Source organism: Schistocerca serialis, chromosome 1 (genome assembly GCF_023864345.2).
Source record: "Schistocerca serialis cubense isolate TAMUIC-IGC-003099 chromosome 1, iqSchSeri2.2, whole genome shotgun sequence".
NCBI lineage: Eukaryota > Metazoa > Arthropoda > Insecta > Orthoptera > Acrididae > Schistocerca > Schistocerca serialis.
In genome coordinates, this window is record NC_064638.1 from 717230539 (window position 1) to 717244889 (window position 14351).

The window sequence follows — 14351 nt, forward strand, 5'->3', positions numbered from 1 at the left end:
TCATGCATTTATCTTCTATGTCATTTTGTTTCCCATTTATCTCTCTTCACAGTATAATTTTTGTGAATATTGATAGGAAATGAACGAGCTGAATTATTGTTGCATTATAAATGAGAACAATATGCATGTCTGAATTGTCATTCCATTACCAGAAAGTTTTTTTTTACATAAGTCTCATTATATGAATGAAACTTCAACTATTAAATTACGTAACTTGTGTTCCTTTGCTTGTGTAGAAAATACAAATTTTTTGTCTTTTATCATGATCCTTCGTCTTTACTATCCTTATTGTGCAAAAACTATCACCAAGTGTCATTCCATTACTCATGGAACTACCCAACAGTGACAGTTATAAGACAGTTCACTTACGATGTAATATGGACGTCACATCAGTCTAGATGTACTTGACAATGGTGATAACTGCCGAAACAGTCTGTTCTGAATAAAGAGTATTTAATTATACATAGCTATTTGGTGCATCTTTTCAGTAATCATGTCATTATCAGATATAGTCTTTGTTTCCTTCTGTATTCTTGTTTTTCCTCCCTCTGTTGTTTGGAATTTCATAGTACTTAGTATTACTCATATTTGCAAGAGCTGTTATGCAAAAAGCAGTCCACTTAATCTGATTTATTTATTTACCCATACATAGTCTTGACAAATCGAACTTCTGTTAATTATGTGGGTGCAATGTTCTTTGTTAAATATGATGAAATTCTCAATTTCACTTGCTTGCAATCAGTGAAAGTTGATCTGATTTTTGTTTACTGAGTTGTTCTTAATTTTGAAGACCATTAAAACAAATTATTGTATGTGAAATAAATACTTATTTTCATTTCACATGTGGAGCTTAAGAATTACATTAAAAATTTTTAGTGAGATTTCAATGGAATCAAATGTCGCTTTGCTTGTTTACTATCTTTTCTAATGCAGTTGTTAATATACAAACCTTCCTGTTGTTAAAAACGATTTTGTTTTAGGGAAGAAGAGCGATGCTGTAAGACAAATGCTGCACAATTGTTTTGCTGCTGCTGGTAACCCCTATATTACAGCTCTTCAGATAATGTTAAATAGTGAAGATTTCTACCAAGCTAAAACTAACTCTTTAGCATATACAGGTAAGTGAACTGTGTCATCTCCAATAATGATAGAATATATTTTGAATGCAACTTGTGAGTAAAGCTGACACTAAAAATGTTATGTTTGTTTTAATGACTGAGCTATTATCTATAAAGAAGGCCGTAAATAGTGGAGCCTAAGTTGTGCTTTTCCTCATGATTTCCAGGCGGGCTTTGATGTGGTTTTTTATTATTTAACAAAATATATGTTAATATTATATCACGTTATGTAGAGTCTCACTGCAAACTGAAGAGTGAGGAAGCAAGCCCCCACTCTCTGTGCAGGAACAACTACAGGCTTTTTCATAAAGTTAGACCAACCTTTCTGCAGCATGCCTTTCAAATCACTTGGGACATGTGAGGAGTGTTCATTTTCCACTAAATGCAGTAACACTACATAATAAAGCAATTAAGAACTAATCCAACTATTGGAAGAAAAAACCGGAACAGAATATATGTAAATCACTGCCTGCCTGCGCTGCACTGCTAGGCAGGAAACTGATTGTTAGTCACCCCTGTAATGCAATTGTAGCATTCTTCTGGGCAATGCCATTTCCTTCACAATGGTGGCTGCTTGCTTATCAGTTTACAGATAGATCATATCCAGTTGGAATGTGCATTACTTTAGTTCATTTAAATCATTTGCATCTCTTTAGTGTTGCTGCTGGGAGATGGTAATACGTGCTTGAATTCTGCAACTTCTTCTTTCTGGAGGGCCAGTCCTTTTACTGATACAGCACATTTCATGAGAGGCATTATATTGCATTGTCATGACACACTGAGGTGAGAAAAGTCGTGGGATACCTTCTAATATAGTGTTGGACCTCCTTTTGCCCAGGTTAGTGCAGCAACTTGACATTCATGGACTCAACAAGTCGTTGGAAGTCCAATGTAGAAATATTTAGCCATGCTGCCCCTATAGCTGTCCATAATTGCGAAAGTGTTGCGTGTGCAGGAGTTTGTGCACAAATTGTCCTTTCCATTATGTCCCATAAGTGTTCAGTGGGATTCATGTCAGATGATCTGGACGGCCAGATCATTCACTTTAATTGTCCAAAATGTTCTTCAGCCAAGTCACAAACAATTGATGCTCGATAACATGGCACATTGTCGCATTTTCATCCATAAAAATTCCATCATTGTTTAGGAACATGAAGTCCTGAATGGGTGCAAATGGTCTCCAAGTAGCTGAACATACCCATTTCTAGTCAATGATCGGTTCAATTAGACCAGAGGACCCAGTCCATTCTACATAAATACAGCACACGCCATTATGGAATTACAACCAGCTTGCACAGTGTCTTGTTGACAACTTGGGTCCATGGCATTGTGGGGTCCGCGCCACTCTTGAACCCTACCATCAGCCCTTTCTGGACTCACTTGACCAGGCCACAGTTTTACAGTCAGGTAGGGTTCAGCTGATATAGTCACAAGCCCAAGAGAGGCACTGCAGGCGATCTTGTGCTGTTAGCAAAGCCACTATAGTCAGTCGTCTGGTGCTGTGGATAATTAACGCCAAATTTTGGCGCACTGTCCTAATGGGTTCATTTGACATACTTCCCACACTGATTTCGGCAGTATTTCACTCTGTGTTGCTTGTCTGTTAGCACTGACAACTCTATGCAAATGCCACTGCTCTTGGTTGTTAAGTGAAGACCATCGACCACTGCATTGTCCATGGTGAGAGGTAATATGTGAAATTTTTCTATTCTTGGCACACTCTAGACACTGTGGATCTCAGAATATTGAATTCCCTAATGAGTTGCAAAATAAAATGTGTCATGTGTCTAGCTTCAACTACATTTCGCATTCAGAATCTGTTAATCTCCAGCGTGTAGCCATAATCATATCAGACACTTTTTCATATGAACCATCTGTGGTTCAAATTACATCTCCACAGATGTGCTGCCCTTTTATACCTTATGTATAGGATATAACTGCCATCTGTATATGTCCATATTGCTATCAGGTGACTTTTGTCACTTCAGTATAGTGTTGAAGGTAACTGTAAGAAATACGCAATGGGACGAACAGAAATGACAAGTATATTCAAAGGCAATAATTGAACTGAAGTCTTACAAGGGGAGGCCACGACATCTGGAATGCGGATTTACTTCAAACTTCGTACACTCGTAGTACTCCATTGGGACAACAAAATGTGAAAGCAGTAGCGCGTACTTCTCAAGCCTTATTGAGAAATTCACAAGATAATTTCGGGGGGGGGGGGGGGGGGAGGGGGGGGGAACTGACGAACGGGACTCGATCCAGCGATTATGGGACTTGAACACTAACCACTTGGCTGCCGTCACTTCATGGTAAAAATGACAATGCACAGGTATATATTTGATGACTGAAATTATCTTGCGAATTTCTCAATAATGCTTGAAAAGTACGCGCTACTGCTTACACATATTGCTGTCATAATGGGGTACTAAGGGTGTATGAAGTTTGAAGTAAATCCACGTTCCAAACGTCGTGGCCTCCCCTTGTTAGTGATATGTGTTTGCCCTTTGGACAATACAAGCAGTGGGACATGGTTCTTAATAAGGCGTGTGATTGCCACGGACGGTAGTGTGTGCTCTGCAACATACTCCCTTGCTGGCCACAAAGTTGTTAAGAAGTTCTTATGGTAGAGTGTTCCATTCCTCTACCAGAGCGGTTGACAGCATCTGGGTGGTGGTTGTTGCATATGGAATTTAATCACCTCATTGTATATAAATGAGTGGACAGGATTAAAATACATAACGCGTGTGACACACCTAACAGCAGTGTCTAGGTAAGCATTGACAGTCATTATGTGTAATCACCAAGACTGGCAGAGAAATTGTATTTATCTTGGACACTTTTTGTGAAAGAAGTTAGTGGGGCCTATCACATGACAGTGTCACTGTTGTATAGTCCCCAGGATAGTTCCTTTCCTTCTTCAAAATTGACTGGCTTTGGAGCCCCCCCCCCCCCCCCCCCCGCCCCCCCAATGTGACCTGGTCAATCTGTAAGTATCCACACTTTCCCCCCCCCCCCCCCTCGCCCCCCCCCCCCCCCCCCCCCAAAACTGAAATTCCTTAATGTATGAAAAACAGATTTTTGTCTGCAATCACATTCATTGAAGGATCTAATGTGCCTTTCAACGTATGCAAAGTGAGGCAGGTATGACGAATTTTATTCAACGTGCTTTCTGCAGTGTCATAGTTTGTCATAGACACTGTGGTGGATACCTAAATAAAACTTACAAAATGCCTTCACTTTTCTAAGTGAAGATTTTGTGTTGTTTTATATTTGGATTGCTTTCATTCTATATGTTAGTTAGTACCAGCATTATATGTTTGGAGTCTTTGTACCTATTTTTTAATGCATTGACTCCCATGTCTTTCATTGGGAACATGTCTCCCGATGGCCGTGTAATAAGTTCTTAAGGGGTGTTTAAATGGGCCATATTTTACAGCAGTCAACATTGCTGCAATGTGGCTGCAATACATGGCAGTTTTGTGATACGGCTGGGCAATATTGCTGAAGCTTCACGTAATTGCTGATGTATTGCTGACGGGTTGCCAGTGTTGTCCACCAAGATTGGAGAACATTCTGTATTGCAGGGCAGTATTTCTCTCTGTTTTGTGATTATATGCTCGTGTGTGTGTGTGTGTGTGTGTGTGTGTGTGTGTGTGTGTGTGTGTGTGTATATGCTACGCTCTTGGTGTCATCTTTGTTTCCTACTCCTCTCACCGAAAGCACTGCAATCGCATATCTGTGCGAAAACAGTATTGTTTCACTTTTGTTCCAAAGTTTGTGTTCATACATGTAGCCACATATGTTGTAGATGGTTATTGTTCTGGCTTTGTTGTGTATAGCCGCGGAGAAGTGAACAAACAAGAGAAGTATGAATTTTATAACTGCAATTCACATACGGGGGAATGTAACATACACAGTTGAAATAATCTGTTATTGACAAGAAATAAGTGTAAACAATGCCAACCGTAACATACCATATCATACATCAAAGCTAAGGGATGTCAAAATTAATGTGTACTAAGATCACAAACTGGAGGGAGGGGAGAAAAAGTTTGCAAGCTGTTGCCAACTAGCTTGGATTCAAGTGTTATGAAGCATACAAAAAATTCTGAGGTGTCTGAACCAATACCAAATGCAAGGTAAAAGAAGTTGCACAGGAAGAGTGGAAGCGCAGGTGGCTCTTCATCCATATGGTTTTTAATTTGTTAGGAGTTTCACAATCCTGAGACTTACCTGAAGCAGGAATTGATAGTGTGAACAGTAGTATGTGTTGGAGAATTAAAAAAATTCTTATTTCAAACTTCCTGTAATGAAGTCTTGCAGTCAAATCAAAGCATTACATATTTGTGGTAACACGAGATGTATAGAATAGTGAACTTTAAAGAGGTATGTTAAACTTCTGTATGAATCATCAGTAGTTAAAAACTGAAGTGTGATTGCCAGTTGGGTCGTAACTGGTACACACTCTCAAATTTGTACTGGCTAGTAGAAGCCAATCTTGGGGAAGATCAGTTTGGATTCCATAGAAACATTGGAACACGTGAGGCAATACTGACCTTACGACTTATCTTAGAAGAAAGATTAAGGAAAGGCAAACCTACATTTCTAGCATTTGTAGACTTGGAGAAAGCTTTTGACAATGTTGACTGAAATACTCTCTTTCAAATTCTAAAGGTGGCAGGGGTAAAATACAGGGAACGAAAGGCTATTTACAATTTGTACAGAAACCAGATAGCAGTTATAAGAGTCGAGGGACATGAAAGGGAAGCAGTGGTTGGGAAGGGAGTGAGACAGGGTTGTAGCCTATACTCGATGTTGTTCAATCAGTATATTGAGCAAACAGTAAAGGAAACAAAAGAAAAATTCGGTGTAGGTATTAAAATCCGTGGAGAAGAAATAAAAAGTTTGAGGTTCGCCGATGAGATTGTAATACTGTCAGAGACATCAAAGGACTTGGAAGAGCAGTTGAATGGGATGGACAGTGTCTTGAAAGGAGGATATAAGATGAACATCAACAAAAGCAAAACGAGGATAATGGAATGTAGTCGAATTAAGTCGGGTGATGCTGAGGGAATTAGATTAGGAAATGAGACACTTAAAGTAGTAAAGGAGTTTTGCTATTTGGGGAGCAAAATAACTGGTGATGGTTGAAGTAGAGAGGATATACAATGTAGACTGGCAATGGCAATAAAAGCGTTTCTGAAGAAGAGAAATTTGTTAACATCGAGTACAGATTTAAATGTCAGGAAGTCGTTTCTGAAAGTATTTGTATGGAGTGTAGCCATGTATGGAAGTGAAACATGGCCGATAAATAGTTTGGACAAGAAGAGTATAGAAGCTTTCGAAATGTGGTGCTACAGAAGAATGCTGAAGATTAGATGGGTAGATCACATAACTAATGAGGAGGTATTGAATAGAATTGGGGAGAAGAGGAGTTTGGGGCACAACTTGACAAGAAGAAGGGACCGGTTTGTAGGACATGTTCTGAGGTATCAAGGGATCACAAATTTAGTTTTGGAGGGCAGTGTGGAAGGTAAAAATCATAGAGGGAGACCAAGAGATGAATACACTAAGCAGATTCAGAAGGGTGTAGGTTACAGTAAGTACTGGGAGATGAAGAAGCTTGCAGAGGATAGGGTAGCATGGAGAGCTGCATCAAACCGGTCTCAGGACTGAAGACCACAACAACATGTAGCAATTCTCCGGAAAATTGCATGTATGAGATTTTCAAAATTGTTTCGACGTTCTGGTAAAATCATGGGACAGATATGTATCCACCACAGTGTCAGCTCACTAGTTAAATTTTGTGAAGCATTCCATTAAAAAACACACATCCACAAAACCTGAATTCTTGTGTTCTTTCTTAGTTGATTCCTTGTGTGATGTAAAAGCAGTAGAGCTGCACTCACTTCCATTAGCTCATGTTTGTTTATTTTATGGCTACTGTAGGTGGCAGAAAATAACTAAACTTAAAACTGTTACTGTAATAACCGCCCATGTGTAACTGGCAGTTTCTAAAATAACAGGGGAAAAGAATCCACCTGCTTTGTTCCACACCCCAACATTGGGTTGTATAGACAGATAGTTACCAAATAGCTGACTGTGTAATGTCTGAACAACAGCCCACAAAATTTGTACAAAAAGTTGCATATACAGATTCAAAATTGTTTTGATTGCCTAAACTGGCCATAAATGTCTAATACAAAGAATTACATGCTGTTCAAATACTCACGTACAAAATCATATACCGTAGAAAAAAAAACATATTTCAACATCAAAAGTTTGTTCCTGAAAATCAGAAGTTAAATAGCATGGAGACAAAATAAATAAATAAATAAAAACAATTAAGACAGTGTAAAACTTTCTTAATTTTATGAAACAAATTTCCCATCTTCCAGTTCTTTCACTGATTTCTTCTTATACAATCAAACCTGCCACTGTTTCACTTAGCTGAAATTGGGTCCATGCCTTTTATAGGTCCAAATGGTTGCCCCCCATATCCTCCAGTTTTAGTGGTGTCCTGGGAAGTCGTTATACTCCGTCATTGTAAATGGGGAACAAAAACAAAACCTCTTACCTTAGTATACAGACAATTACCACAGCTAAACTTTCAAGAAAATTCTCATTTTTCTGACATATATTCATTACATAATATTATATACACATGCAGCATATGTCATGAAATGTCACAATAGTATTCTTATAAAGTGATCTGGATGAATTGAAAGTCACCAGACACCAAATTTAACACAGAGAAGAGAAACTGCTTCTGAAGAACAAATACACACGGCTGACATTCAAACCATCACAACAGAAGAAGTATGTTATATCTGTAGAAGAACGAGCAGCCAGATCAGAGCGAATGAAGGAATTTTGGAAAACGAAGAAATTGCTGACTGCTAAGACCTAAACTTACTCGTTGTAGACTCTGTTGTATTATGTTTGATTTTAGTGCTCCAATGTGGGTGTAAACTATGTAAATAAACAAACAAATAAATAAAGATGATTTAAAAAGAGTGGAATCTCTTCCGTGTACTCCTGTATTTTAACCCAAATCATTGTCTCACATAATTGAATTCGAAAGTAAAGTTTTTAGCCATATTTTATGTCTTCTGAAGAGAACAAAACCATGATCACAATACTGTTACATAATTACCAATTAATTGAAATTAAGGTGATGGAAGTCGCTTCAAATCATTGCATTACTTCACTCAGATTACTACCTTTCAGAAAACTAAATCCTCATGAAATTCCCAAAATGTCACCAAATTATCCACTCTTGCCAGAATATTCAAGTTACCTTTGGGTTACTGTTACCATAATCCGTTCATCATAAGAATAAATCTGATGTAAACATTGCACTAATGTATTCTTCAGCATTTGCTGGAACCTCATTGGATTTCCGTTTCATGTGAGACTAGCCAAGCTGTCTAGAGTACTGTGAAGTATGATAATAGGGGTACGTTTTATGCTATGTGTTAAGAGCACATCGACGTAGCAATACTACGGAACAGCAGCTTTACCGGTGCGTTTAACTTGGACATCACAGGCCCCTCTGCTGGTACAGCTAGCCGGCAGTGACGTGGCCAGCTGCAGTTCACACGTAAAAAGAGATGAGTAGAGGAGCATAAAGCTTCGAATGCCATTTAATTTTTAAGCAGAATGAAATAATACACTGCAAATCTCCCACAATATGTTCCTTAGACGACTAGATGAAAACTGCAACACTTTATCATTTTTAGCTAATGTTCTATTGTAATTAAAAACAAGAATGATGAAAATTCGCGACTTAACCACAGAGTAATTTTTCTGCATAAGCTGTATGTAACTTAAGAGAGTATTGAAGGATTTCACCATGTAGTTAAATGTTGACGTCACTGCAGATATTACTTACAGTCAGTCGTCTGGTAATCTCTTAGCTCCTTCCTTATCCGAATCTGAGTAATACATTTCAGTTCTGGAAGTGTCACCTGCTACGTTGATAATGAGCCTGTCAACAACAGAATCCACAAAGTCAACAAGGTGCAGGCAGCATTTTCTCTTCTTCTTTTATGATGAACCGTTCTATATCCCGCCAGCGTTAGCCAATGGCATGTGAAAAAGCTGCACGTGTTGGTTCCAGTACGTCTGACAGCTTAACAGTCTCGTTACTTCTCGGGCCAAACCCCACAGCTTGGCTCCAGGTCAGTTCCGTTGGGTTCATATTGTAGTGGTACAGTAGCAAATGTAAAAATGCAGCATTTGTATGATGTGCTCGATGCTGTGAAAACGATTGTTTTTCATGTTTCTGTGATACTTGTCTGCCTCTGTGGTATAAAACGATGGACATAATACAAATAAAGTTGTTTCTCATGTTTCTGTGTTACTTGTCTATCACTGTGGTATAAAACGATGGACATAATCCAAATAGAGTATTTGGTTTTTCATTTTTGCCTTAAAAATTAAATTGTTATGTTTTCTTAATTAAACAACTTTTATGAACAGCCTTTCATAAAACATCAATAATTAAGAATTTGTATTTGAAATGGAAACAGGAATTTCGTGTCCAATATGTAATTAGACACAACAAGACTTGCATTATTCATAAAAAAAGAAGTACAAGATGTAGGTATTTGAAATTGAACGAGAAAACAAAAGGACACTGGGGAGATTTGAACCAATGCATGAATTACTGCATTTAGCTCACATACCATTACGCTACCGACTGTGCTACATGTTCATATCACCTGCAGTGTGTACAACACTGGGAAAACTTCGAAGACGATTATCTCCGTAAATTTATGAAAACATTAAGAATATGTATTTCTTGGCACTTTTCAATCTTGTTCTGTGCACATTTCACCACGGAACAGAAAGCAGGCTCAGCCATTTTCATACTGCACATTAACAGTGCGATAATCAGATCACAGCGGTGCCGAGGCTGTGACTGTACATGATTTTTGAAATAAAAACTATGTAGCTGAAGCGTGATTAAGAAAAATGTTGGTGGCTGTTAATACATTTGAACGTCTTAAAGTTTCATTTAACAGAAGTTAGTAATAATATATCTAATACTTCCAAGAGCGTAACAACACCAGTGTGTGTGTGCTACGGCTTCTGACCAATCATCACGTTTGTGGTTGTTTACATCAGGTTTATTCTTGTGATGAACAATTTATAGTAAATAAGCAGAAATATTTTCCTCATTGTATCATCATTATCTTAAGCCAGTCACTATCCAGAACACAAATATCAGTTTCCAGTAGCCTGTGAAATAAAGCGTGTAGCAGTATATAACCAGTACTGTAGCAAAATATTACTCTTTCATTAAACTTCCCATTTTCTTTGTCGTTAATTACACATACAGGTATTACCAAATGTTGCCCAGTTTAGATTTCCAGTATAAAATAACACTTGCCAGTATACAGGTAGCATTACATTACTTGTTAATGTCTGTTCCATCATTTACATTGTTCTGACCTTGTTATCTGAAGGAGTGCATTCTCAATAAATAGCCTACCACAGTGACAGACTTCCTAACCATTAATACCCTAACATGTTTCTCATAATTTTTGTCAATCATTACTTCATTATTCCATTAGTGCATAATTACACATTCATTATTACCTCATTACTCCATTATCTAAGAAATAAGCACTAACTTTGCTGCTCATATGCAAAAATGAATCTACTGAACCACTCTCTACAGTGACAAATCCTAGTATTATATGCAAACTTTACTCCTAACAGACAAACTTTTTCCTGATTTCTTAATATTACTTTAAACTGAGACCAGAACTGAGTCTTCCTTTTTCATTCCACACACATCTTTAGGCAACTGTACTTAAACCTCACTTCAACTTAACTGATTCCTGATGGGATGTAACATGACATATTTTAATATAGATTGACAAACTTCTCCATAAGTAATTGCCTTAAACACCAAAACATTTGTGTTACCACAGGTAGTACTAAACTATTTATTCGAGATTTTCTCTCTTTCTTTTCTTCTGCTGCTACATAATTTCCTACTGACATTAGCTGATTACTTTAGATCTTACATGTGATTCTCACGTACTTGCTCATTTTTCACGTATCCTGACACATCTTTCATTTCCCATTTATCTTGCCTTTTGACTGAAAGAAATATATTAATGATGAATATTCTCCAAAAACTCCCAAATAACCATGTCAAAATCCTTATGGGCGATTTCAATGCACAAATCGGTAAAGAAAAGAAATATCGATATTGGGTAGGTAAATGGTCAGGGCATACACAGACCAACCGGAATGGCATGCGACTCATTGAAATCTGCAAAAATCACGACCTATTTTTCAAATCAACATTTTTCAAGAAAAGAGCCTCGAAAACGAAAACTTGGATCTCACCTAATCCATTACTAGGTGAATATCAGTTGGATCATGTAATAATCTCCCACGTAAATACAGTAGAAATCATGAAACTTAAAAGTCCTTAATGGACTAGACCTAGATTCTGACCATTACCCAACAAAATTCTCCCTAGATGTCATTCCCTGGTAATGAACAATTTACAAAAGAAACACAACATTTAAAACCACAAAATTGTCAACAACTGCTAGCAGGACTTTTAAAAGCAGCTGAAACTGTAGCACCGCAAACAAGAACACGTAAACACCCATGGTGGACAGATGAGTGTGACCAACTGATAAATCTCAGACAACAGGCGTGGCAAAATTGATTGTGCAACAAAACTCAAAAGACCTTGGAAGCTCTCAAAGATACCAGAAAAACAGTCACAAAAGCAATACGAACAGTCCGTAAACAACACGAAGACAAAAAATTGTAAGATATAGAAAATGATTTCAAGAAAAACAATTCCTGAAATTTCTAAAGAGTATTCAAACAAAAATTAACAAAGTACTCTCCTCCATCACTCCAATTCAAAAATGAACATGGGGAAATTGCCCATACCAACATCGAAGACTGTGAAATTCTTGCAAAATACTTTTCTAAATTGCTGAATTGTGAAAAGCCTGCAGAAAAATTTGAGTTCCATCACACACAGCGAAACCCAGACTCAAAAGCTACCAAGTTTACAGGAGATAATTCAGTCACTGAAAAATAACAAAGCATCAGGAGAAGACTAAATCATCGCAGAATTATGGAAAAATGCAGGAGAAAATCTTATTGCAAAACTCAAAGAAATTATGCATGAAATCTGGAAAACTGAAAAAATCCCCACAGATTGGAAGACAGCAATCATACATCCTCTGTACATAAAAGGAAGTAAAACAGACCCCAACAACTATCATGGAATCTCTTTACTGTCAATAACATACAAAATTCTGTCTAAAGCCCTACTAAACTGAGCAGAACCTCAGCTGGATTCAAAACTAGGCGAATACCAAGGTGGATTCAGAAAAGGTCGATCGTGTGTAGAACAAATCCTTAACTTGAAAAACTCAATGAAATATTTTCATAGTACTTCAAACAAAAGTTATGTCATCACGTTTGTCGACTTTAAAAAAGCATATGACAGTATAGACAGAGAATCCCTTTTTGAAGTATTAGCAGAATTTGGACTAGATCAAAAGACAATAAACATAATAAAAGAAACACTCACGGAGACCAAATCCAAAGTAAAATTTATGAGAGAATTGAGCACAGAATTTGAAATAGGCACAGGAGTACGACAAGGGGATGTACTGTCCCCAATGCTCTTCAGTTGTGCTCTTGAAAAAGTTGTTAGAGAATGGAGAAAAGCAGGTGCACCAGCACACAGACTGGGACCAAGACGTGAGGGCATAGAATTAGACTGTTTAGCATTTGCTGATGATGTGGCACTGATCGCACAAGGCATTACCGATGCACAGAAACAGCTAGAATTATTACAAGAGCAGGCAGCAAAAATAGGATTACAAATTTCATTTGAAAAAACAAAATTTATGACTGACATCAAAGATGCACCTTCTGATCTCAAAATTGGTAATAACTACATCTCTTGAGTAAAAGAATTTAAATATTTAGGTGAATGGATTGCAGAAAATTGTAATGGAAAGAAATGTCAGATCAAGAGTCCAGAAAATGGAGACGGCGTTTCAATTAACAAAAAACATTTACAACCAAAAGAGTCTCTCATGGAACTGCAAAATATGACACTACACAACAGTAATTAAACTTGAAGCTCTCTACGCATCTGAGACACTAAACCTTCAACACAGAACACTAAAAGAGGAATTAGAAGTGAAAGAACGTAAAATAATGAGGAAAATCCTAGGACCAAGAACTAAAGATGGTGTGCATTATCCAAAGCCCAATGCAGAAATATATAAAAATATCTCCAAAATAACAGACATAATGCACATGAGAAGAACCCAATTCATGGGGCATTTAGAAAGAATGGACTCAAACAGGTTAATGCACAAAATCCATACATTTTTAAAGAACAAAACTACAAGACCGAACTGGTACAAACAGACAGAAAAAGACCTGAGAGAATTAGGGTCTCCAAATCTACACGATAGAAATGAAATCAGAAAAATCACAAACACACGGGGTTTTGAGGAAGAAGAGAGAAAAACTTACCGACATACATGGTCTACGCAATGAAAGCTAGCCCATTCGTTGTTTATGAAGAAATACTGGGCGAAAAGGAAGGCCAACAAATGTTGATTACCCTTGGTCCTAAGTGATCTATCCGCGAAGAAGAAGAAGAAGAAGAAGAAGAAGAAGAAGAAGAATGATGATGAAACAAAATTATTCTCATTGTGATCTCCAAAAGTGAAATAAATATAGAACCTCATCAATTTCACCAGATACTGTGTATTTGCTGTATATTGTCCTTGCTTCCATCGTCTTATAATTACATTACTTACAACCACTAGCCAAATACAAAATAATATCACAGCAGATATTTTGCTAAAACATATTATTATACTAAAAATCAAGTCAAATGCGACAACCAATCAACTTTACAAGCAACTGACAGTGTAGAATAGGAGGTTGAGTGCCTCGGGAAAAAGGAAAAATGAGACACCCAGTTGGGGGTAAGCATTATTGCCTCATAGTGAATTTGATATAGAGCATTGAACCCATTTGTTGATAGGTTCACAATCAGTTGGACCCTCTGCTCTTCCATCTGATATTGCACTACTTATTTCAGACCATCATTTTTCCAGAACATCTATTGAACCAATGAAAACCACAACCAGTCCTTTGAACATTTGACGCCCAGCAAACACAAATGTGTTGGGACTTACGAAACGT

At 37.5% G+C, this 14351-nt stretch overlaps 1 protein-coding gene across 4 annotated transcripts in view; it reads left to right on the forward strand.

Moving 5' to 3' along the window:
- Positions 1–14351, forward strand: part of LOC126481186 (exonuclease mut-7 homolog) — a 232865-nt gene that overhangs the window by 23571 nt on the left and 194943 nt on the right. For all 4 annotated transcript variants that reach the window (XM_050104787.1, XM_050104778.1, XM_050104804.1 and 1 more), the window contains exon 4: positions 981–1118. In XM_050104787.1, coding sequence (XP_049960744.1) covers positions 981–1118 — 138 coding nt within the window. The remainder of the gene's footprint in view (positions 1–980; positions 1119–14351) is intronic.